The sequence below is a fragment of the Ailuropoda melanoleuca genome, chromosome 4 (assembly GCF_002007445.2).
Source record: "Ailuropoda melanoleuca isolate Jingjing chromosome 4, ASM200744v2, whole genome shotgun sequence".
NCBI classification, from domain to species: Eukaryota; Metazoa; Chordata; class Mammalia; order Carnivora; family Ursidae; genus Ailuropoda; species Ailuropoda melanoleuca.
In genome coordinates this window covers 85,491,907-85,518,689 of record NC_048221.1, presented here as the reverse complement: position 1 = coordinate 85,518,689, position 26,783 = coordinate 85,491,907, and the positions used below count along the sequence as shown (strand labels likewise).

The 26,783-nt window shown below is 35.8% G+C and overlaps 1 protein-coding gene across 3 annotated transcripts in view; it reads left to right on the top strand.

Moving 5' to 3' along the window:
* Positions 1–26,783, top strand: part of XPO1 (exportin 1) — a 44,622-nt gene that overhangs the window by 7,000 nt on the left and 10,839 nt on the right. For 2 of the 3 annotated variants that reach the window (XM_034659195.1, XM_002928405.4), the window contains exons 3-11: positions 1,779–1,880; positions 5,340–5,412; positions 21,207–21,268; positions 21,478–21,522; positions 22,721–22,902; positions 24,101–24,149; positions 24,227–24,346; positions 25,374–25,502; positions 26,148–26,306. In XM_034659195.1, the coding sequence (XP_034515086.1) occupies positions 1,779–1,880; positions 5,340–5,412; positions 21,207–21,268; positions 21,478–21,522; positions 22,721–22,902; positions 24,101–24,149; positions 24,227–24,346; positions 25,374–25,502; positions 26,148–26,306 (921 nt within the window). Of the gene's footprint in view, positions 1–1,778; positions 1,881–2,992; positions 3,057–5,339; positions 5,413–21,206; positions 21,269–21,477; positions 21,523–22,720; positions 22,903–24,100; positions 24,150–24,226; positions 24,347–25,373; positions 25,503–26,147; positions 26,307–26,783 lie in introns of those variants that run through there. The other variant, XM_034659196.1, reaches the window with a different exon arrangement.

Here is a 26,783-nt window from a genome sequence, read left to right as displayed (position 1 = left end):
ACTTGCTTTATATCCCATAGAATTAAACCCTTGATCGAGTGAATCAGTGTAATAGAAAGCTAATTGACAAACTTTAAAATTATCAAACTTTTTACTTACATGTGACAGAAATGGGTAAAAGGTAATAAGGGAGGATGCAGTTGAGCTACAAAACTGCCTTTAAAGGTGAAAAGATTAAGCTCTTTCTTCTTGAAAAAAATAATAGAATGAACAGCCTTTGGTAAAATATGTTCATATCATGAAAAAACTATAATGGTTAAAATGAAGAGACTAGATACATAATGTCAATATGGCTAGATCTCTAAAACTCAGTTGTCTTACATACCGTATGATAAAGCTAAGGGAATATGTCAGTTGAAAAGAGCAGATTGTAATGTTTTTATAGTATACTATTTATATAAAATTTAGTGACCACACAGCTATATCATTTGTGAAATTTATGCACATGCTGAGAAAATATGGACAGGAAAAAGACACCAAATTCATGAAAGTCATTACTTCTAAAGAAGGAACAAAGGAAGGAAATGGCACTGGAGAAAAGGTATTAAGGTGATTTCCATAAGTTTTAGATCTTTTATGTTTAAAAGAAAAACAAATACAAGTAAAAGTGTTAACATTTGGGGTGCCTGGGTGGCTCAGCCCTTAAGCATCTGCCTTCGGCTTAGGTCATGCTCTGGGGGTCCTGGGATCAAGCCCTGCATCGAACTCCCTGCTCAGCGGGGAGCCTGCTTCTCCCTCTCACACTCCCCTTGCTTGTGTTCCCTCTCTCGCTGTCTGTCTCTCTCTGTCAAATAAATAAAATCTTAAAAAAAAAAAAGTGTTAATGTTTGTTAATTGTAGGTGATGGCTATATAGGTTTTTATTATTTCTGGGTTTGCATTTTAAAGATGAAAGCAGGGGTGCCTGGGTGGCTCAGTAGGTCAAAAGTCTGACTCTTGGTTTCAGCTCAGGTCATGATCCATGGTCCTGAGATAGAACCCACTCCCATCAGGCTCTGTGCTCAGTGAAGAGTCTGCTTGTGATTCTCTCCCTCTGCCCAAGCCCCCCCACTCTGCACGCCTGCGCTCCCTCTCAAATAAATAAGATCTTAAAGATATGAAAACAAAAAGTTTTTATAATAAGCTAGGAATTTATATGAAATTTAGAAGACTTTTAGAGAACGAAAAGTGTATTTATAATAAATTTAAGAGACTTTTTAAAGGGTTTCAGGGTCTTCGTGTTTTCTATATATGATTGGGTATATATAGATAGATATGGGTATTTGATGTTTGTGGCCTTACTTAGACCTAGTTTTTATCAGTTTTCTCAAGGAAAAAAACATTTTTTTTCTGCACGAAATATATTTTTATAGGTAAAGTTCATTGGAGATAATCTTGGTAACTTGTAAGGCAGGCAGTACCATTACATAATTTATCTAAGTATATGTGAATTTTTGTATGTTGCTTTCAGTTGATTGTTAAGTGCTGAGAGGTTCCTTCATGTTAGAGAAATCTTTGTTAGCATTGGTTGAATTTAAGTTCCATTTTGAGAATACCAAATAAAGTAGATTGCAAAAAAAAAAAAAAACCTGTTTCAAAGGGATATATATCCCCATTTTAAATTGAAGTTTAAGAGTGGTAATGGATACATTTTTATTTCTATGGACTAATTAATTTCTTGAGTGTTTCAGAAAGTTAATAGAATCGCTGTCCTATTAGGATTTGTGCCTTGCTCAATACCTTTAATGAATGATTAAAAAGAACAAGTGAGCTTAAAATTATTTTCATGTAATATTTTAGCAAAGAATGGCTCAAGAAGTACTGACACATTTAAAGGAGCATCCTGATGCGTGGACAAGAGTCGACACAATTTTGGAATTTTCACAGAATATGAACACGAAAGTAAGCAAGTGGTGGTTTTAAAACCCATTATTTCTTCTTTTCTTCCAGTCATAAACTTTGAGGAAGGTATCTCATTCTTAGTATTAGCATTTGTTATCTCAAATTATTTAATATTGTTAACTTATTTCAAAATTTAGTCTTAAACATAGAATTAATTCTTGCAAATAGTCCTAAGAATTATGAATGAAGTTTTGTAATTGGGACTAGTATGCAAGGTGGCTTTTTTTGGTTGCTTTTTTGGTTTTGTTTTTGTTTTTCTTTTTAGAATATGTATACAGATTTAAGTAGCATAAATTCTGAATGTTATTCAGAGATGAAACATAACATCAGAGGAATTATTTTGGGCAAGTAATCAATATAATAATACAGGCTAGGCACCTCCAACACCAAGTTGTATGGGCAGCATAAAACCCTGCTCCATGGTACCAATGCTTTTAATGGGACAGCACTCAGTTTTTATTTGCAATTGAAAAATGTTATAATTTGGGTCCTTTTTTCCTAGTTTGAACAGAAGGGTTGATCAAAATGTGTTTTGACTGTTTTAGGCTTGATGATTCACACTTCTCTTTAAACTGCCTTAAAGTAATAAAATACCATGCATGGCATTCTGTTTAATACACACAAGATTTCCACTTGGTATACATTGTGTTAAAACAGAAAATAGCCATTTTCACATTTGTTTCTGAAATCAGACTGTATTAATTAACAGTTTTAAAATATTAATTAGTTTTGACATCTTGTAAATTTTAGGGCAAAAATACAGTCCAGAACTTCCTCAAAGTGCTAACCTTAAGTAACATAATAGTGTTTGCCTGTTTGCTTGCCTGGTAAATTTTGCTTTTTATACTGACAGACATTACTAATGTTTAAGTTGATTTATCAACAGTATTTTTAAAAACTCAAATTTGTCTTGTGAAAAATGAGATGATTAGAGGAACAGAAAGAAAGCAACAGGTAAAGAATTCTTCAATTTACATAAATTACAAATGATTTGGTGCTAAATTTATGCACTATTACATTTGGCTTTTATGCAATCATTTTTTTTTCTTTAAAGATGTTAACACTACCTGATATTAATCATAATGTTCCATTATGTTGATTGCTTGTAATAGGAAGAAAAGGGGTGTCTTCCTGTGCAACTGACACAGCTAGGCTTTGACGGCAGGCCTCCACAAGGTCTACCCTTTTGATTCCCTTTAACTGAATTCTGTTCATCAATTGTTTTTGTTTCATGGGCGGTGGGGGGGGAAAGGGGAATTCAATGCATAAAATAAGTATTTCTAAGGGCTCAGTAGAAATTTCTACCATAGGGATCATTTCATGCATTTATTTTTTCATTTAGTCTTTGCTGTTATCTGTCCCTCATCTTCATAACTCAGCAGTGGATTTCTCAAGTCCTGAGATACAAAGCAGAAATGTAATTAATTCTTTAGAATGATATTTTGGATAATTTATGGATATTTCCAAAATAGTCATTTATCATTGGGCCTTAGATTTGGCTAGAGTTAAGATTTTTTTTAATCAGAATACTGTATTTCGAAAAATGTGAATTCTCTTCATATGTGGAGTCTTAATCTTTAGGTGAGGTTGGGTTTTAGGATATTATGATGGTGATCTTTGTATTCCTTTGACTTAACTCAAAAAGCTTTTATTGGGCTTAGTGCCTCAGCGGGGTTGGCAGAAGGAGAAAAATATGAATTGTATCTTCAGCAAGCTAATGGTACTTTTTTACAGTTGGAGAAAGGAGTAGAAGTTATTAAATAGGTAATTTAGGTAACAAAGTATCAAAGTATCAAACATAAAGGAAGCAGGGTAATAGCATAAGCTGAAAAACATTGGCCAAATAGGGTGAAGTTATCATTGAGATTATTGCTTCTTACTAGTATATTTATGGTGGATTTTTAGTTTTTTAAAGATCTTTTTAATTGGTTCAGAATTAACAAGAGGATATATTCCATGTAGTAAGAAGTGCATTGTTTTGACTTAGTAAAACTTTGACAGTGTCATTTCATATCTATAAAATTAAAAGTTTTTAGGTTAGTGTGTTCTCAAAAGTTAATTTAAAATTTCAGTCAATCAGAAACCTTTGCCTATCTATATTTTTTTGAGACCTAGACCTGTAAAGGGATTGTAAATGAGCAGGTTAGAAAGTTTCAGTATTTACTGCTGATTATGAAACCCTTTGATGGTATCAACTTTGTAATTTCAGAATTTTGCTTTGGCCTTGTTTTTATTTTGGAAGTCTTTTTAAGGAATGTTCTGCAAATGTAGGATTTTAGTTGAAATGACAAAATTTTCTTGAAAAGTATGAAATGTTAAAATGAAAGAAAACAGCAAAAACATTTAACTATTTGAGCACAATGTAGTTTGGGACAGTCTATATTGTGCTTTGGATAAAATGAGCATTCACATGATCCCTTTGGTTGAAATACTAATGCTCCTATTTTATTGTGTGATGACTAACCATTTTAAAGATGAACTCTTATTCTCAGCCAAAACTTGCAATCTGAGGTTCTATGTCTATATATGAATGAGTTTACCTTTCAGGTATTATAGTTCATTCTTCCCTACTTCAGACAGTTGAAACATACATACCACAACAATTTTGTCCCTTTTCTTCCTCCTGTCTATCCACACTAATTGGTCATGGTAATAATTTTGGGTAGTATAAATTGTTGTGAATGTTGTTGACTATTTAGAGTGAGTAATCAGCAGGAGGGACAAAATGGCTTGAAAGTGGTATCTGTTTATTAATTTTCTTATATTTTTAGTTAAGACTTTTATATTTAGGAAGGAATACCTGAAAGGTAAAAACAGATTGCAACATGCGTTTGTGTATTATTTTTGACTGTGCACAAAAGTTTATCTTTAAATTAGTAGAAATAGCAAATGTAAGGGTGGGGTTAAAATTTTAAAATTAAACCCGTGGGTTGTCTTGCTGCTCCTTAAGTAACACACCAGAGATGTTTTATAAACACTTTCTATAGAAAGTATCTGTGACAATACTTTAATACTTGGCCAAGAGCTTACAACTCCTAGAGGATGGTAGGAAGCTTGAGAGCATCCAAGCTGCTAAATTCTTAGGAGCCTGGTCGTGTTAAAGTACGTGAGCCTATGAGCAGTCATTTATGCTGTGAATTCATATCTGGCTGCTACTTTTCCTTCTACAGATAAGCCCATTTGGCTGCTAAAGGGCTTTTTATTTGGTTCTTCCTCCTGGTGTGAGCATGTATAAACAGCAGGACGTTAAATAGAGTAGTAAACAATACAATGAGGAAAATGCATGAAAACTCAGTATATGGGTGAATAGATTCTTGTTTAATATATGTAATTAAACTTGGTAGCATAATGTTTTTGAAACTTTAGATGTAAATGTGTGAATGTCTGTCCATTTGTGAATCCTGAAAGTTGCCAGTATTACAACAATATATTCACATGTTTCTATTCTCCAATTTTCAGTATTATGGACTACAAATTTTGGAAAATGTGATAAAAACAAGGTGGAAGATTCTTCCAAGGAACCAGTGTGAAGGTAGGAAAATATTTTAAAGAATTATAAATTCAGAATTGTATTATTTTTGTTATTTTTATTATAGTTGAATATTGGGCGGGGGGCAGTGGTGTTAAATCTTCAGTAGTTCAGCTCTGATGGAGATTACTGCTTTCATATGTGGCAAGCAGGTTCTCTATATTTGGGGGCACGGGAAGAGAAAGCTTACTCTTTGGGGGAAAGAGGAGACCAAGGTGGTCAAACTGTTCACAATAAATGATGTGGTGAAAAAATATATATCAGCGTGTAGAGTTAATCAGGACCATGACTAAAGTGAATGAAGTTGAATATGTGTTCTTATACATGTTTTTGTTTGCCAAACAGTAACTGATGAGTAATAAGTATTGTAGCACGTTAAATAGTACATAAATTTAACAAAACAAAGGAAAAACGAAGTTCTAAAAATAAAAAAAGATTGGGGCACCTGGGTGGCTCTGTCGGTTAAGTGTCCAACTCTTGATCTCCCCTGAGATCTTGATCTTAGGGTCATGAGTTCAAGCCTCGTGTTGGCGCAGGGCATGGAGCCTACTTAAAATTTAAAAAATCACAAAGCTTTACCTTAGGAAATTTCTGGGCCTACTTTAGAAAAGGTCAGCTTCTAAATTAGGGAAAAGAAAATGAAGGTGTGATGATGCCTGCCATAGATACTTAACTTTTGCCCTTACGCTAAGTCAGTAAAGGTAGTCCTAGTTTGAGAAACTTGGAGCAAGCTTGGTCTCTTGGATATATTGATAAAATTACTTCCAGTTTTCATATACTGCCTCTTATCACCTGCTTTATATCACTTGTTCGTTTAATCTCTGAGGAATACATAAATATAAGCCTCGACTTTACAATGGAGAGTATGCTACTACTGGTGGCATTTTTTTCCCCCTATTAAATTATGGTCTCCTTTCTTTGTTGATCTTTAATATGTCTTTCACTTGCTTTCTCATGTCCTCTTTATGGTGGGAAAGAGTCCTGGATTTATGCATCTAGTCTTTCTGTAGAAAGCTGGTATCTTTTTAGTGTATTTAGAGGTGAATAAGATAGTTGTTAATGGCAGTATCCTTACTGTCCCATAAACCGGGGGGGGCGGGGGAATAGTACCTCCAAAAGAGGTTCCTGTTTAAATGTTTTATTTGGGGTTGCAGCCGTTTTATATGATGATGTGTGACCTCCTCAAGTTATGAGTATTGTTTGGCTGTGTGGCCCACACAGATCTCCATACTTTGTCACTGCTTTTAGGAATCTTAGGTGTAGTTCTTGTTCTTTGGCTGCCATTGGTTAAGCCCCTCTTCTTTTTCTAAACACCTAGACTTACACCCCTTACCACATAAGGATTGTACTAGATGATCTTCAACATTTTTTCCAGCTTTAAAATTAAATGATTGAAAATGATACTGGTTTATCAAAGTCATGGTTCTGTTTGTTACTGAAAAAATTAGAACTAACGATCTCCCTGAGGATTTGGCATTTTTAGCTTTCTACGTGAATGGAAGTAGTATGTATGTTTTGGTTTTTATCCTGAAGTCACAGTAGCTGTCATATTTATGTATAAGTATCAAATGTACACATATTCCAGGGTGCATAAGACTGTTTACTTTTGAAAATCTGTCATGTTGGAAAAAACTGGAGAGAACTGGTAGTGCTTCTGCTTGACTTAAAAGAGTTCTGTTTTATTCATGTGTTCTGTTCTGTGTTGTGAGATACTTCTTTGTTTCTCTACAAATAATACAGTTGGCCCCTGAATAGCATAGGGTTTAGGGGTAACAACACCACCACCACCCCCATGCAATTGAAAATCCATGTATAACTTTGGACTCTACAAAACACAACTACTGATGGCCTACTGTTGACTGGAAGCCTCGCCAATAACAAAGTTGATGAACACCTATTTTGTATATAATTTATATTCTATACTGTACTTTTATGTAATGTAACATTTCTGGGGAAAAGAACGTTATTAAGAAAATCAAGGAGAATATGCATTTACAGTACTGTACTGTATATGTATTTTTTAATGCACATATGATTGGACCTGTCCATTTCAAGCCCATGTTCAAGGATCAGCTGTATCTATAAAAAAGATGTATCAGAATCACCTTTCCCTGGGTTTTTCTGCTCAAGACTAGTAATAAGATGAGGCAGCTGAAGATACTCCACTGCTCACATAATGGTTGCCATTGTTAGTGAGGTCATTATTTGGAGGAAAAAGTGTGCTATAACTCTAGAATGTTACACAGGGGGGCGCCTGGGTGACTCAGGTGGTTAAGCATCTGCCTTCAGCTCAGGCCAGGATCTCCGCGTACTAGGATCAAGCCCCACGTTGGGAACAGTTTCCTTATTCCTTCCTCCTGTCCCTTACATTATTGTTGTCATTCAAATTAATGTAATCATCAAATGCATTGTTTCTGTTATTATTTTGAACAACTATTAACAGCTCAATTAAGAATAAGGAAAAAAAGTTTTTATTTTACCTTCACTAATTCTTTCTCTCCTGACTCAGCAGGGAGTCTGCTTCTCCCTCCCCCTCTGTTTCTCCCCTACTCATGCTCTCCCTCTGTATCTGTCTCAAATGAATAAATAAAATCTTTAAAAAAAAAAAAAAGGAATCTTACACAAGCTTATTAGCAGAGCATGTAAAGGGCGCCTGGGTGGCTCAGTCGGTTAAGTGTCTGACTCTTGATTTTAGCTCAGGTCATGATCTTGAGGTCATGGGATGGAGCACAGCATTGGGCTCCACACACACTGTGGGGTCTGCTTGTCCCTCTCCCTGTACTCCCCCCCTCTTTTGCATGTATGCTGTCTTGCTTCCCCCCCCCAATGAATAAATCTTTTTTTTTTTAATTTTTTATTTATTTTTTAATTTTTATTCTTTTTGATGATTCATTAGTTGCATATAACACCCAGTGCACCATGCAATATGTGCCCTCCTTACTACCCATCACCAGCCCTATCCCCTTCCCCCACCCCCCTCCCCTCTGAAGCCCTCAGTTGGTTTCTCAGAGTCCATAGTCTCTCATGTTTCATTCTGAATAAATCTTTTTTTATTATTTATTTATTTATTTATTAAAAGATTTTATTTATTTATTCGACAGAGATAGAGACAGCCAGCGAGAGAGGGAACACAAGCAGGGGGAGCGAGAGGAAGAAGCAGGCTCATAGCGGAGGAGCCTGATGTGGGGCTTGATCCCATAACGCCGGGGTCACGCCCTGAGCCGAAGGCAGACGCTTAACCGCTGTGCCACCTAGGCGCCCCTGAATAAATCTTTTTTTTAAAAGAACATGTAAAATAACCTCCCAAGAGAATGTTTGTGAACTCTAGATTTAGATAGACAACAGCTTTGCACGATGAATTTAGTGATTTGGTTTTTTTTAAGGTAAAACATTGGAAAATAAATGCAGTACTGTATTAACTTATAATTATTTTCAACGTTGTCAATCCTGAGAGGCTTCTCCAATCTTAAGATTTTGTATCTCACAAAATACATTAACATTTCTGGGGCGCCTGGGTGGCTCAGTCATTAAGCTCTGCCTTCGGCTCAGGGCGTGATCCCAGAGTCCTGGGATTGAGCCCCACATCAGGCTCTTTCGCTGGGAGCCTGCTTCTTCCTCTCCCACTCCCTGTTTGTGTTCCCTCTCTCGCTGGCTGTCTCTCTCTCTCTGTCAAATAAATAAATAAAATCTTTAAAAAAAAAAAAACATTTCTGAAAGTTACTTTTCCTTCATCTTTAAGTAACATAAGTATTGGGAAAAGTTTTGTATAACCCACTAATAGTGTATATTTTTGCTGTAACTCTTATAAATGTTTTAAAACTGTTGTCTCCACTTGTTAGGTATTCCTTCTCCAACTTAGCATATATATTTATTTATCTGGTACATATATTGTGTATCTGCTTTGTACAAAGCACTAGTAGGTATTAAGACTGTAAATATATTCCTATATCAAAGTGTTATAGGTGGGAAGATACACATGGACGTAGAGAAAAAGATAAATTAGGTAAATATAATGAGTGCTACTCTTGCTTAAAAGAGGGCAGTGATGATCAGGTTGGGCCCTTAAACGAGCTCCTTCACGCAAATGGCAGTGCTAGATACATTTTAAAGGAAGAATAGGTTTGACCACACAGACAGCAAGCCAAAATAACTTATTTTTTAATCTGCTTTCAGGTTTTTGTCCATAAGTATATGTTGATTTTCTTTTTTCTTTTCTTTTCCTTTCTTTTTTTAAGGGTAATGACATTTTCATTTTAGCCCTTTTGTCTAAAGCACTTTGCCAGGAAAATCCCTGACCATTCTAGACTACGTTAGATGTCTCTTGCTGTATTCCCTTAAGTGTATCCTGTTCCGGTGGACCACAAATGAACAAAATTTCAAAAAGAAAATACACAACAGGGGCGCCTGGGTGGCACAGAGGTTAAGCGTCTGCCTTCGGCTCAGGGCGTGATCCTGGCGTTATGGGATCGAGCCCCACATCAGGCTCCTCTGCTATGAGCCTGCTTCTTCCTCTCCCACTTCCCCTGCTTGTGTTCCCTCTCTCGTTGGCTGTCTCTGTCTCTGTCAAATAAATAAATAAAATCTTAAAAAAAAAAAAAAAGAAAATACACAACAGATAACAATTAGCCAAGTAAAAGTGTTTCAAAAACATTAAATTAGAAGATTATAATTTTTTAAAAGGGAGATCTGTTTCATAGTAGAACATTTTAACAAATTTAGACTTAAAAATTTACTACATTTCTCTGGTTTTTATCATTTTGCTTTAATCCAGAAAAATATTTCCATCTCCTGTCCCCCCAAGTATAAGTTTAATGATGTTAAGGATCCAAGAATGTTATGCATTCTTTCTTTTTCTTTTTTTTAAAGATTTTATTCATCTTCATCTATTTATTTGAGAAAGAGAGCAAGCGCAAGTAGGATGGGGGGAGGTGGTGGGAAGGGCTGAGGGAGAGGAAGAAGCAGGCTCCTGCTGAGCAGGGAGCCCAGTGCAGTGCTCTTTCCCAACACCTGGGACGGTGACGGTGACCGTAACCTAAGCCAAAGGCAGACACTTAGCTGACTGATCCACCCAGGCACCCCTGTTGATTGCATTCTTATGCTTGGTATGTAATTACTAAATTAGCAAATTATTGTTTTTAGTGTTTCTCCAGTTTACTTCATTCCTCTACTTTAAGGGCCTAATGAGTTCCCCAATATTTTTGCTCGCACATATTTGTAAATTGTTTATGTATTTTAATTGTTAACGTACGTATATTATGTGTGTGTATACATATATGTATATTATATATATTATAATTGTTTATATAGTATTTTTGAAGCTTCAAAGTGAATATTTGCATAATGAGTTATGTAGGTCAGAGACTGAATTTTTGAGAAAAAATGAAGGGAGAATTTTTGTTTCAACTAAAAAAATTTTTAAAGTATAGCTTACATACGATGTTTTATTAGTTTCAGGTGTACAGCATAATGCTATGCTCACCACAGGTGTAGCTACCATTTGTCACCATACAATGCTATTATAATATTATTGGCTGTGTTTTCTGTGCTGTACCTTTTATTCCTGTGATTTATTCATTCTGTACTGGAAGCCTGTACAATCCAGTACCCTTCATCCCTTTTGCCTATCCCCCTAAACATCTCCCCTCTAGTAACCACTAGTTTTCTCTGTATTTATGGGTCTGTTTCTTTTTTTTTTTTGTTTCCGTTTTTTAGATTCCACTTACAAGTAAAATGATATGGTATTTTGTCTTTCTCTGACTTTATTCACTTAGCATTATACCTTCAAGAACTCTTTTTTTTTTTTTTTGGTACTATTCCGGTGTGTGTGCGTGTGTCCAGCCCACATCTTCTTTATCCGTTCATCCATCAGTGGACATTTAGGTTGCTTCCATATCTTGGCTATTGTAAATAATGCTGCAGTAAACAGAGGGGTGCATTTATCTTTGTGAATTGTGTTTTCATTTTATTTGGGTAAATACCCAGTGGTGAAATAACTGGATCATATGGTGGTTGTATTTGTAATTTTTTGATGAACCTCCATACTGTTTTTCGCAGTGGCTGCACCAATTTACATTCCCACCAGCAGTGCATTAGGTTCCTTTTCCTCCATATCCTCACCAGCACTCATTATTTCTTGTCTGATTCTAGCCATTCTGACAGATGGAAGGTCTTGGTCTGTATTTCCCTGATGATTTGTGATGTTGAGTATCTTTTCATGTGTCTGTTTGCCAACTGTATGTCTTCTTTAGAAAACTTAGAAAATATCTATTCTAAAGTCCCCTGCCCGTTTCTAATCAGATTGGGGGGGTGATGTTGAGTTGTATGTTTTTTATGCATTTTTGGTATTAATTCCTTGTTGGATATATCATTTGCAAATATCTTTTCCCATTCAATAGGTTGCCTTGTTTTGTTGATGTTTTCCTTTGCTATGTAAAAGCCTTTTGTTTTGGTGTAGTCCCGGTAGTTTATTTTTGCTTTTGTTTCCTTTGCCTGATGAGACACATCTAGAAAATGTTGCTAATGCCAAGATCTGAGAGATTACTTGCCTATGTTTTCTTGTAGGAGTTTTACAGATTCAAGTTTCATACTTAGGTTTTTAACCTATTTTGAGTTTATTTTTGTGTGGTGTAAGAAAGTGGTCCAATTTCATTCTTCTACATGTAGGTGTCCATTTTTCCCAGCACCGTTTATTAAAGAGATTTTGTGTTTCCCCATTGTATATTCTTGCCTCTTTTGTCATAGATAAATTGACCAAATAAGCATGGGTTTATTTTTGGGCTCTCTATTCTGTTCCATTGATCTATGTTGAAGGGGAAATTTTAATATGTGAAATAGAGTAATAGAGACTGGTTGCTAGTTCCTGAGGTGATTAAAGGTATACCAGAACTGTCAGTGATGTTGCTTCTCTATCTTGGCTGCCCATCAGCTTTCATTATCCAGGTAATCCACCTCACTTTTTAAACATTTTTGTGTTTGGATTAGAAAAATTCAAATGCTAAAGAAGGGGGAAACCCCCTTGACCCCCCCACCCCCCCGGAAAAAAATTTGTGTAAAGGGTAGCATTTTGTTTTGTTTTTTAAACCAAAAGATGATTTATTCTGTTGAGGTGTATGGTTTACAGATCATTTCATTTCATGAGATAGATGAGAACTTGCTGATACTGAAAAGAGGAATGGTGAATTTATCATTAGTCCAAAGTAATAAAGTCATAATTGGACATTTTGCAAGTTTGGGTGCTTAAAGGTACCTGGGCAGTTAAAGTTTGAGTTATATATGCCTTTGTTTTAATTTGGAAAGTTGCTAAACCAATAGATTACCCATAAGGTTTTACTCAGTGCCTTGTTAGTATGATCTTGCATAAGATACTTTACTTCTCTGAATCTTGACTGCCTTCCAACCTTATTGGGATATGATAGAAGAGGTAATGTGTACAAAGCTTTGTGCACTTCTGAGTGCTAAGTATGAATAAACACAGCATGCATGTTGCCAGTCTTTTTCCACAAAAATATCTTCATTTCACCAAATAACCATATATTAGTCTCAGATCACCTTGAAATTTTTGTAGTAGCTTCCTAACTGGGGTCCTTAATATCTACTTTTTACCACAAATAATTTAGCATGGTTTGTTTTTGTTTTTGTTTTCAGACAAGGGGTTTTAATGCAAGGAATTGACAGGTTTGGTAAGGCCAAGAGAGGGCCATTCAGGTAACCTAGATGTTAGTAAACACAGGAGACAGCTACTAACCTTGGGAATGGGGGAACCAAAGGAAAGAGATGGTTGCCAGAACCTAGAAGCTGTTTAAGTGTACAATTTGATAAGTTTTGACTTAACTATATACCCATGAAACCACCACTATAATCAAGATCTTCACCTTTGTGATTGCCTTCTTTCTCTTTTACCTTTCCTCCTCCCCAGTCTTTCTGTCACTCATTTGATTAGCTAGAGTAGAATGGCTGGATCATATGGTAGGCGTGTGTTTAACTGCCAAACTATTTTCTAAAATGGTTGTGTCGTTTCACATTTTCACTAGCAGTACAGTTGACTTGAGAACAATGTGTGAGGGGTTAGGGGAACTGACCCCCTGGAGATCGTAAATCCATGTAAAACTTTTGACTCCCCCCAAATTTAATCATTAATAGCCTACTGATAACTGGAAGTCTCACTAATAATAGTCAATGAACACTTATTTTTGTATGTTACATGTGTTAATACTCTTAGACTAAAGTAAGTTAGACAAGAGAAAATGTTCAGAAAATCATAAGGAAATAACATTTACAGTACTGTACTGTGTTTGTTTAAAAAAAACACAAATAAGTGGACCTTTGTTGTTCAAGTGTCAGCTGTAATTATTGAATCTTTAATAAAGGTTGTTTTGTGATGAAATGTACATAACGATATTTACCATTTGAAGTGTATGGTTCGGTATCACATAAGTACATTCACAGTATTGTACCATTATCGCTATCTCTAAAATTTTTTCATCATCCCAAATTGAAATTGTACCTATTAAACATTAACTGTCCCATTATACTGACTCCCCAGTCTCTCTTAACCATTACGACAATCACCCTTTGTGTCTCTATGAATTTGCCTTTCTAAGTAACTCCTGTAGGTGCAGTCTTTAAGATTTTACTTGTTTATTTGAGAGAGAGCAACAGCGTGAGCAGGGAGGAGAGGGAGAAGCAGACCCCCCACTGAGCAGGCTTGATCCTAGGACCCTGGGATTATGACCTGAGCCAAAGGCCAGACTCTTAACCCACTAAGCCATCCAGGCGCCCCATACAGGGGCATTCTCAACAGTATTTGTTTTCTGTCTGGCTAATTTCACTTAGCATATGTTTCCAAAGTTCATCCATGTTGCAGTCTTCAACAGTATCTGAATTTCATTTTTTTTTTTTAAGATTTTTATTTATTTGACAGAGACACAGCGAGAGAGGGAACACAAGCAGGGGGAGGGGGAGAGGGAGAAGCACGCTTCCTGCTGAGCAGGGAGCCCAATGCAGGGCTTGATCCCCAGAATGCTGGGATCATGACCTGAGCCGAAGGCAGACGGTTAACGACTGAGCCACCCAGGCGCCCCTGAATTTCATTTTTGTAAATGGCTGGATATTGCATTGTATTCCACATTGTGTTGACTGATTTGTCTGTAGGTGGATAGTGATGCTATAAACTTAATAATTCCTATATCTTTTATACTTGTTTGATATCTGAGGCCATAACCGTTTCAAGAGTGATTGATGGGGGTGCCTGGGTGGCTCAGTCAGTTAAACATCTGCCTTTGGCTCAGGTCATGATCCCAGTGCCTGGGCTCAAGCCCCGCCATCAGGCTCCCTGCTCAGCGGGGAATCTGCTTCTCCCTCAACCCCTTCCCCCTGCTTGTGCTCGAGCGCGCGCACACACCCTCTCTCTCTCAAATAAATCTTTAAAAATCGATGATCGATGTTCTTATAGCTCATTCTTCTTAAAATGATTAACATGTAGGTAATAAGTTACAGTGTGGTTCTAGCCTATTTGTATGAGCCCTAGGTTAAGAATTCCTGCTTTTGAATTGATTTTAGCTATTTGTCTCTCATTTTGCTGTTTGTTCTCTCAAGTATTTCATTGAGTAAGGAGTAGGAACCGTACTCAGGATTCATCTGGACCAGAAGGTATAAAGAGGATAGATAAGTATATTTTAGTATCTGTTCTTCTGTTGAACAGTGTTGGTGGTTTAAATGGACAGATACTTGTAATAAACGTTTGGCAAGGTAAAAGAACCTTACTTTGATTAAAATGGCATTGACAGAGGAATGTACCAAATTTGCATTGTGTGAGAGGTTAGAGAGTAAACAAATATTTGTTGAATTGGAGGGACCCCTGGCAGGCTCAATCAGAGCATATGACACTTGATCTGAGGGTTGTGAGCTTGAGGCCCACAATGTGGGTAGAGTTTACTTTAAAAAAATAATAAATAGGGACACCTGGCTGGCTCAGTTGGAAGAGCATGTGACTCTTGATCTCAGGTTGTGAGTTTGAGCCCCACATTAGGTGTTGAGATTACTAAAAATAAATTAACTTTAAAAAATAAAGTAGGATTGGATACTCTTAAGTATCGCACAGTAGTTGGAACTGGAGTGAACTCGGTTTTGTCTGTTTTATAAAAGTTTTACTTTTATAATAGTGTGTTAAGACTTCTCATTTTCTCTAATATATGAAAATCAGCCACTGCGAAAGAGAAATCAATGTGTAACTTTTTTATTCAACATACTTTATAATTTGTCTAGGAATGCAATTTTTTTAGTAGGTAGAATCATGTATTTTGTTTGAAGTTACTTAATGGCAATCTTACCACGACCATATAGGATGGTAAGGTACAACTTTATGATTTAAATTTTGAAAAGTAGGGCTTTTGGGGCACCTGAGTGGCTCGTTTGGTTAAGTGTCTGATTTCAGCTCTGGTTATGATCTCAGGGTCGTGGGATTGAGCCCCATGTGGGGGGCATTGGGCTCCGTACTCAGCACGGAGTCTGCTCATCCCTCTCCCTCTGCTCTTCCTCCCGTTCTCTCTCTAAAATAAAAATAAAACTTTAATAAAATATATTTTTTAAAAATGTAGGGCTTTTGCTTCCATGGGAATATGACACCATCAGTAAGTTTTTGTAGTCAGTAAGTTGTCATATTTTAAAGGGTTTTAGTGAGGGGGCGCCTGGTGGCTCAGTCACTTAAGAGTCCAACTCTTGATCTCAGCTCAGGCCTTGATCTCAGAGTGGTGAATTCAAGCGCCGTATTGGACTTCATGCTAGGCAGGAGCCTACTTAAAAAGTGGGGGGTGGGGGAAACCATTTGTAAAGGTTTATAGTGAATCCTCTATGAAAATCAGATTTGATAACGGCATTTCTTTTACCCTTGTCATTAAGGACCCCTTTTTAAAAGATGTTCCTAGGGGCTCCTGGGTGGCACAGCGGTTAAGCTTCTGCCTTCGGCCCAGGGCGTGATCCCGGCGTTATGGGATCGAGCCCCACATCAGGCTCCTCCACTGGGAGCCTGCTTCTTCCTCTCCCACTCCCCCTGCTTGTGTTCCCTCTCTCGCTGGCTGTTTCTGTCTCTGTCAAATAAATAAATAAAATCTTTTAAAAAAAAAATATGTTCCTAGGTGATAAGATTATTAGTATTGTGTAAATAACTTGCAAGGTGATGTGTAACTTCTAAGGATGGAGTTTTATTTATTTGGGGCTTATTTTAAACTTATTTAAAACCTTTTTAGCTAGCTGAAGTTGACACTATCCACTTCCTAAGTTTATGTTGATTGTTTGATATTGCTCTTTTTAAGTGGGACTGTCAAAGACATTTTTCTTGGCCTTGAGAAAATAGATTATAAAGATGAATGCATAACCTGTGGGATTTGGAAAAATTACGTCATGATGTGCCTTCCCGGACTACTTAGACTTCTTTTTTTTTTTTTTTATAAATATACTGGTATATCTTGTTTTAATGAAATTGTACATGGCTGGGGGGGTGATGTTTGTTTTGTTTTAATATTTTTTATTTTTTTAGATTTGATTGATTTATTTGAGAGAGCACCCTTCCACACAGGAGCTGGGGCAGGGGCTAGAGGGAGAGAGACAAGCAGACTCCCTGCTGAGCAGGGAGCCCTAGTCAGGGCTCCATCCCATGGCTATGAGATCATGGCCTGAGCCCAAATAAAGTTAGATGCTCAGCTGACTGAGCCACCCAGGTGCCCCATGCTGGTCTCTTTTTTAAATAGCACTTTTCAATAATTTGAAGGTTAATTTAAACTTTTGAGGTGAATTTTTGTTCAAATTGAGAAGAATAGGATGAGGAGTTACAGATAAAAGATACTGGGGTGCCTGGGTGGCTCGGTTGAAACAGATTTGGGAAAGAAGTTACAGTACTTAATGAAATAACCTTGGTACCTAGCAGTAGGAGATTCTAGACAGACAATTTTATGTGCAGCACTACTTGATCAGAAAAGTGTTGTTCCGGGGCGCCTGGGTGGCACAGCGGTTGGGCGTCTGCCTTCGGCTCAGGGCGTGATCCCCGCCTGATGGGATCGAGCCCCACATCAGGCTCCTCTGCTATGAGCCTGCTTCTTCCTCTCCCACTCCCCCCGCTTGTGTTCCCTCTCTCGCTGTCTCTATCTCTGTCAAATAAATGAATAAAATCTTAAAAAAAAAAAAAAAGTGGTGTTCTCTGGGCCTCCTGGGTGGGTGGGTTAAGCATCTGCCTTCTCGGGTTGGGATCCCAGACCCTGCCTCAGACTCCCTGTTGAGCAGGGAGCCTGCTTCTCCATCTCCCTGGCACTCCCCCTGCTTGTACTTTCTCTCTGTCAAATAAATAAATAAAATCTTCAAAAGAAAGAAAAGATTTTGTTCCAGTGTTCTGAAGGGATTTGAAGTATGATCATTGTAGAGTGACATTAAATTGAGATTGTATTGGCTGTGGGAAACTTCCTTTTTTATTATTTCGCTTTTTTCCTGTTTTCATCTTTTACCCTTTGCTCCATCTACAGGTGAACTTCAGAAGCCTCTGAAAAGAGGGAGAAGATACTTAATTGATTTAATTGGTAACAGAAGAGTTGAAGGATCTGTTTGATCCTATTTTCCTATTCTCTGAGGCTGAAAAAAGCCTCCAAATATATTTCCAGCTAGAAGCAGCAATAGTAGTTTTAGACATTGGCCTCATTCCTTATTACAGATTAAGAAGAAAACTACTTAATCTCTCATTATATGGTATTGTCATTCATTCAGTCTGAGAAGTCAGTATTTTTGTTTCTGTTTTTAGGCTGTGTCCTGTATTAAGAGGTTCCAGAAGGATGCCTATTAGTCTTTATATTTTTTTAGAACTGCCATTTCCTCAACTTCTTAAAGAGGCCTCAGTGATAGTAATTTATGTGTAAAGAACCAAAGGGCCAGCAGTGGTAGAACTATGTTTTGGTTACGTTTTCTGGATATTGAGGACACGTGGGATTGTTTTTTGGGTTACCCTAAATAATTGGTATAATTTGGCTTGTATTTTAAAATTGATGCGTAGTTGTCATTAATTTTAAGTGTATAGGGGCACTCTTTTTAAAATAAATTTGATTCTCCTAATTGAAAAAGGCACAAATTAGACCTGATTTTGTATCCATAAAGGCTCTTTATTATTTTGAGATGGTAAAAATGTTGCCCAAAAAATACAGAATGCACTTACCATCTTTTACCTTATTCTAATATTAACAACTTCTACAACCATAATAAAGTTATCAAAGCCATAAAATGAACATTGGTCAGTACTATTAACTATGGGCATTAATTCAGATTTCAGAAGTTTTCTCTCTAAAGTCCTTTTTCTGTTCCACAGTTTAGTTAGTTGGGTCTTCTTAGTCCCCTAATCTATGACAGCTCTTTTTTTTTTTTTTTTTTTTTTTTTTTAAAGATTTTATTTATTTATTCGACAGAGAGATAGAGACAGCCAGCGAGAGAGAGAACACAAGCAGGGGGAGTGGGAGAGGAAGAAGCAGGCTCATAGCAGAGGAGCCTGATGTGGGGCTCGATCCCATAACGCCGGGATCACGCCCTGAGCTGAAGGCAGACGCTTAACCGCTGTGCCACCCAGGCGCCCCTATGACAGCTCTTAATCCCTACTTGATAGGTCTTTGATACTTTTGATGAGTTCTGGTCAGTCATTATTTTGTAGAGTGTATTTCAATTTAGGTTTGTCTGCTTTCTCATGATTAGGCTGAGATTCCATGTTTTTGGCAAGATACCACAGTGATGTGGTGTCCTCAGTCCACCAAGGCATAGGGCACATGATGTCAGTACCTTTAATTATTCATTTATTACTAACGTTTATTAGTGGGTTATGGTGATTCCTGCTGCTTTTCTATTTATAAAATTACTGTGTTTTTTTTTTTCCTCAAATGATCTTGGGAAGATAACTTGAGACTATACTGGTGGTCTAATTTTTTCTGAAAGACTGCCCATTCTTTCTAGCGTTGATTGGTGGATCTTGTCTGCAACATTTAGTATTGTGGACTTTGCCTCGTAGAACTAACTTTTTAAAAATGTAAATGACATAGTTACATTAGATGGTATGTAATAGTTAAATTTTTGTCACCTAACAGTTTTTTTTAATGTCTCTTAAACTGAGTATTGATACTATTTGACATCACATTTTCAGTTGATAAATAACCCTCATTATGTGACTTTATTGTGCTGATAAAGTTTTTCCACACTAAGGAAATTATTTTCATAATTAGCATTTTTAAGTGTTTAGTTGTTATTTGGAATATGAAAGGAAATGGGCATTTGTGCCATAATAAATATTACTTGAAATGCAAATGAATGGGGGAATAAATTTAATACTTCAGCTCATGAAGATTATTAAGGTAGTTTTACAATCAAGTCAGTATTATATTGCTTTCATGTTGGCTATATTTCCTGCTTATTATTATGGGTAAATTTCTTGGCAAATCCCTTCTCCATGAAAGCTTGAGTCCAGAGTTCCAGATTTGTTAGCTAAGGCTTAGAGGACATTGTTCCAGTAAGTCTTACCTATATTTCCAGAGGTCAGATAGCTGTGAAAGAAGATCTTCATAGATCATTTGGTAGGAAAGCCTAAATTAAACAAATGTGAGAGTAGTCTTTATTCCATATAGTAGGAAATGATAATTTTGTTTATTTAGGGATTTTACTTCCCAAACTCATTGGGTATGTTAAAGTATGTGTACCATTTAACTTTAAAACTTAAGGGGACCAGGGTGCCAGGGTGGCTTAGTTGGTTAAGCACCTGGCTCTTATTATAAGAGATTTATTCATTTATGAGAGAGAGAAAGCGTACCCGTGCACTCAAACACGAGTGGAAGAGGGAGGGGGGGGAGAGAATCTGAAGCAGACTTCCGCTGTAACCCTGGATCCTGACTCCGGACTTGGAGCTTGCTTTAGATTTTCTCTCTTCGGGACGCCTGGGCAGCCCACTCGGTTAAGTGTCTGCCTTCAGCTCAGGTCATGATCCCAGGGTCCTGGGATCCAGTCCCTGCATTGGGCTCCTTGCTCTGCGGGGAGCCTGCTTACCCTCTGCCTTCCGCTCCCCCTGCTTATGCTTGCTCTCTGTTTATGCTTGCTCTCTCTTTCTCCTTCTCTCTCTGACAATAAGTAAAATCTTAAAATTAAAAAAAAAAAGTCTCTCTCTCTTCCTCTCCTTCTGGCACGTGCCTGAGTTCCCTCCCCACTGTGTTGAATAAGTTAAGAATAGCTTGTACTATTAAGATATCCTTTAAAAACATTAGAAACCAAACTTTCTCCTTAACTGTTATTCTATATTGTAGCGGGGGACAAGTTAAAATCCTATTTTTAGGATTACGTTAATGTTACAGTTAAATTGGAAAAGGATCTTGATTTAGTGATACTTTACATAAACTTCATAATGCTTATTACAAAATTACATCTTCAGGGGTTTTGTAGTTTTAACCCATAAAAATAAGTTTATGTGCGTATTTAGTTAAATGAACAACATATTAGTCCTTAATGTGTTTTTTTTTTTAATTTAAAAAATTACATGTTGGTGTACCTAACTAGTATAGCATTGAAGAACATCTTAAAAGATAATTTGTAATTGTTAAACCTGTACTTTGTAAACAAAAATTGAAGTTTAAAGGAGTAGTACACAAAAATGATTGGCATCATTCAAAAAAATGCCAATATTGCCAATGGGATTGGGGTTTGTTATCTGACTTTACTTTCACCTTCGCCTCCCCCATTTTTTCTTAATGAAGATTTATTGACATGCTATAAAAGTGTTGAATAATTTTTTTTAATAGGAATTAAAAAATACGTTGTTGGACTCATTATCAAGACGTCATCCGACCCAACTTGTGTAGAGGTAAGACCAATTTTGGAGATTAGTGCGAGAATGTAAAATCATTTAAATATTGAATCTTCAACTTAAATATGCTTATATCACAGACATGCAGGCATAAGAACAATCATTTATAGTAGATCTGTAATTTTTCTTAGAGGAATTTCTTTGCTTATATTCTTCTTACACCTATTTTAGACTGTGTTTTAATCTAAATTTTTTTCTTTTCTTAGAAGGAAAAGGTGTATATTGGGAAATTAAATATGATTCTTGTTCAGGTAAGCTTGTACTTGATTCATTGTTCTCCTTAAAAGAATTAAATGCTTCAGTTAGGCTGATTACAGTTAAGCTACTATTTTAACATTTGAAATTGTAAATTTCCTATGGTAGGAAACATCAGATGCTGTAAACCTGTCACTTCTGTGGCTCTGATATGGATCAGACATGTTACAGTTTTCTCATTTGCCCATTGATTGCATATTTCCTTTCCATGTCATCTGCATTTTAATTCATAAATTATTCCTTTGAATCCACCATTCCTTAAATTGATCTCTATACTTAGTCTGTTTTTCAAACTTTCTAAATAGTCTCAGCTTCAAATTTTTATATTTACATATTTTTTTAATATGAGAAAAAATTGTCCTGAGAACATTAATTGGTATGTGAGAACAAATAGATTTTTCTATTTAATAAGTTACAAAAACATTTGGGTTTTCACTAAGTTACACTGGCTTTTATACTGAGGACGTTTGTTGTTAGCCTATCTTTGGGATGCGGGAGGAGTACAAAGAAACTAGTTACCGCTTATTAACAGGAGCAGTTAGGGAATAATCTGGTTAGGAAAATCACTGGTGTACAAAATATACAGTACAGACTTGAAAGTCTGATACAGTCTATTAGATTTTGGTTAAAGATGGTTCCATCCCCAACTGTAATGCTGTCTCTCTCCCAAATTTATACGAACAAATGCTGTTATAGTTCAGGGCTCAGCTTCCACCCAAAGAAAATGCCTCTCCCTGCCTGCCCATCACCTTTTTATTTATTAGAGTTTTATCTTTGAGTCACTTAGGATAATTTAAACCTCTGTATCTGGCTGATATTGAGATGCGTGCACATTGGAACAGCCTAGACCAAGGTGCATGGCTGGCTCTTGATCTCAGGAGTGTGAGTTGAAGACCCACATTAGGTGTAGAGATTACTTAAGATAAAATCTTCAATGAAAAAAGAAAAAAACCAGACTAGATCGATCAGCTGGGATAACTGAGAAGAGTCCTAGGCATTTGAGGCCAAAAACTTCATCTGTGTTATACTTTACCTAGTGTATTCTGTATAGGATGGCACATTTCTTCTCTTTAATCAAGGGGGAGAGAATGAAAAGTGGTTGTTTGCTTCTGTTGTAATATCACACAACTTCTTTAAAGTTTGTTTTGCCATTGGGAAGTGAAATTAAATTAACATTTCTTAATCTTATTTTAGATACTAAAACAAGAATGGCCAAAACACTGGCCGACTTTTATCAGTGACATTGTTGGAGCAAGTAGGACCAGTGAAAGTCTCTGTCAGAATAATATGGTGATTCTTAAACTCTTGAGTGAAGAAGTATTTGATTTCTCTAGTGGACAGATAACTCAAGTGAAAGCTAAGCATTTAAAAGACAGGCAAGTAATTATTTTGCTTCAGAATTTTTAAGTTATTTCTGAGAAGATTTAAAGAAATTTGGAGGTTGGTTATTTTTTGAGAAACTGTGATTGTTAATATACCAAATTACTTTTGTTTTTTAGTACAAATTTAAATAGTCCTAGAGAGTGGACCTAATATTCTAAATCTGGAGACTTGAAAAGTATGTGTGGCGATATAGTTTGTCATACCTCATTGTCACAGCAAAATAACTCTATACATCTCATGCAAAAGGAATATAGGTCAGGAGTTCCCAGAAACCTTTGGGATCTGTTTTTATATGGTGATACTTGAATATAAATATAAATATATATATATATATAAATATATATATATATATATATATCCCATCTNGGTCAGGAGTTCCCAGAAACCTTTGGGATCTGTTTTTATATGGTGATACTTGAATATAAATATAAATATATATATATATATATAAATATATATATATATATATATATATATATATATAAGTTAAATGTAAGTGAAGGAAATGACTTGGGTCCAAATGTCAGCTGAATTGTTACCAGTCCTGCATCGTGGGATTTTGCCACTTCATTTTCTTTGACTTTAGTAATAAAAATTTGTTCCAGTCATTAGGGCACAGCAGTATTTCACCTTAGTATTCAGACTAACTTGAGAATTTACAATTTCGCCTCTGTTTTGGTGTGTAAGCACATTGTAGGATTTGGGATATATATATATATAAAATGCCTCCTCTCTTACTCTCTTAATTTGGAGAGTTATGTTTCAACTATCTTGATTTGAAAGACCAAAGTGATTGAAGCTACCTGCCTGGCTCAGTCAGTAGAGCATGTGACTCTTGATCTTGGGGTCATGAGTTCAAGCCCCACTTTATGAGTGGAGATTACTTAAAAAAATAAAATCTTTCTTTAAAAGATTGATTAAATGATTTCAAATTAGAGTGAAGATGGCAGAATCCTCAGAATGGAATTACATGCTCTTTATAGAACTTTTTATGATAAGCTTTTGAAGGAGTGATATTACATATAGCTTTAGCAACTTGATAGCTTTTGATGACATTACTGATATTTGTGTTTAAATAGAAGTGACTAAAGTTCTTAATGACTACATTGGTGAAATTTTTTGTAATCTTGTTAGTGTGTGAATAATTATAGTATTTCTGTGTGTCTTCTAAACTTCTCACTTTTTTTTTAGCATGTGCAATGAATTCTCACAAATTTTTCAGCTGTGTCAGTTTGTGATGGTAAGTGCTTTTGATTTCATTTCTTTTAGGTACTAATTATAGGAAGAGGATTATTGACAGGTGTGTTTTTGTTATAGGAAAATTCCCAAAATGCTCCACTTGTACATGCAACTTTGGAAACATTGCTCAGATTTCTTAATTGGATTCCACTGGGATATATTTTTGAGACCAAGTTAATCAGCACATTAATTTATAAGGTATAGTGAATACATCTCAGCTCTTACCACTGGATAGTTGCATATATTATTAATTTGTAATGTTCTTTGCTATAGGAAAACCATTATGCGTTTGTAGGTGTAACCAGTGTTGTTTCTAAGACGAGAAACTGCTCAGAAGAACTTTCAGCTAATAATTCTTTGAAATGTTGTCAAAAATTTCAGGAATCCCATGTGAACAACTGTTAAGGGATTTGATTTTAGGAATATTTCTGTAAAGTGGAAGGTCTTGGTTTTTCCAGAGATGACTGCCTACCAGTTGGTTGTATTATCTTTCCAGATGCTTTCTTGTCTTATAGAAGGAATAAATTTGTATGCTTAATTGAGACCTCATCATAACTTAACATTTGAGATTTTGTAGTTCAGGGCTTGATGAGGTAATACTCTATTCTAAAATATGAATTTACAATATTGGAGATATTTTATTGGTAGACAGTTTATAAAACTGTTCGCTGTTCTCGGTGGTACTGCAAAGGAAACATTGTTATTAAGTAATACAACTTTAATACACATAAGTAAGTATCAGGCCAATGGGCATATCCATTTTAAGGTTTTTGATGCTTAACCAAATTGCCATCCACAAATGGTATGCCATTTGTATACCTTCTCAACAAAGAAAGTGAGTCAGTTTTACCATACGTTTGTGAACGTATTGCCCATCATCTAAAATCCTAAGCAATTTTAAATCTTGGGTCTTTTTTTAGACTATACATAAAATATGATGTTCTTAAAAGTCATATAATCGTTCCTGGGAAAGTTATTAAGTGACTTTGTGTTTAGATATCTGAAGACACATCAGAAAAAGCACAGTTTATTCCTAAAACATTTACTGTCTGTTGAGTGGATAAGGAAATTTCCTCAAAATTTGTGTGAAAAACAAAATATCCATCTATTTATCTGGTGTTTTCCCTCTTATATTCCATATTGTTAAACCTTTATTTTTCTTGTTAAATAGAGTATTACATGCCATTTAACTTTATGCTTCCTTTTTTTTATTATTTTAAAATAGTTCCTGAATGTTCCAATGTTTCGAAATGTCTCTCTGAAGTGCCTCACTGAGATTGCTGGTGTAAGTGTAAGCCAATATGAGGAACAATTTGTAACGCTATTTACACTGACAATGATGCAGCTAAAACAGGTAATACAACACTCTTAACAACTGACTAAACAATTTTAGTGCCTTAGAAAACGTTGGGTTGGAGTTGAACCGTTTTGTTAAAACTAATTATAACAGATCAGCTTTAATGTGATTATATATTCATTACATAAAATAAGATCAGGTAGAAATTTTAGTGAACATTTTGAAAATTCCTTGAAATAAAGATTCTGGGAGTATCATAGTAATTTATTTACGTAGAAGTTAGAAGCTTGGAAACCTGGGGTTTTAATTAAATTAGCTCTGCTTCTGGCTTTGCCTCTGAAATGAAGAGATTGTCCATTTGTAATCTTAATAAGGTATATATGAGATTATTTAGAATATTAACGATAATACAGTAATGTGTGTTCCAATGAATTACTTAAATATTTTTGTTTTTAATAACACTAAAGAAAGGAAAAGTCTGATAGAGGGAAAAATTGAGAAGGTAATTTGTGGAAATCTTACTATTTGTAACATTTTAAAAAATCAAAAGCTAGAGTACAAAAATACTATAACAGACCAAGGATTTCTAGTGAAGAATAATCTGGTTTATATTAGTAACAAGGTGATGAAATGTTAGTATTTAAAGGTATATTTTTTGTTGGTTTTAGAATGCAAACTAATGGTCCATATTTAAACTTGTAGATGCTTCCTTTAAATACCAATATTCGACTTGCATACTCAAATGGAAAAGATGATGAACAGAACTTTATTCAAAATCTCAGTTTGTTTCTCTGCACCTTTCTTAAGGAACATGGTCAACTTATAGAGAAAAGGTTAAATCTCAGGGAAACACTCATGGAGGTAGGCTTTTTGGACCCTTTGGCTTCTGAAATTCTTTTATATGATGAAAGCTCTTTAAAAAATGCCTTTGTTCTAAAATGTCTACCTTTCTTTAAATGTCTGTACCTTTGGGGCACCTGGGTGGCTCAGTCCTTTAAGTGTCTGTCTTACGCTCATGTCCTGGTTGTGTCCCTTGGTCTGCCCGCTCCATCGGGGAGTCTGCTTCTCCGTCTTCCCCCCCCCTTATGCTTGCGCACGCACGCGCACTCTGAAATAAATAAAGTTTTTAAAAAGAAAAATAAAATGTCTGTGCCTTTGACATATCTTCTTACCTATTGTCAGTGCATAAAAATGTTAGTTCTGAATTACAAGTTGAATTTGTTGATTGTGTGTTCTGCATAATATAAGATCAATAATTGATAATAAAAATTAAATTCCTAAAGGGTATTCAGACATTTCTGAGATGAAAAGTTTAAATATGTTTAAAAACTGAGGTAT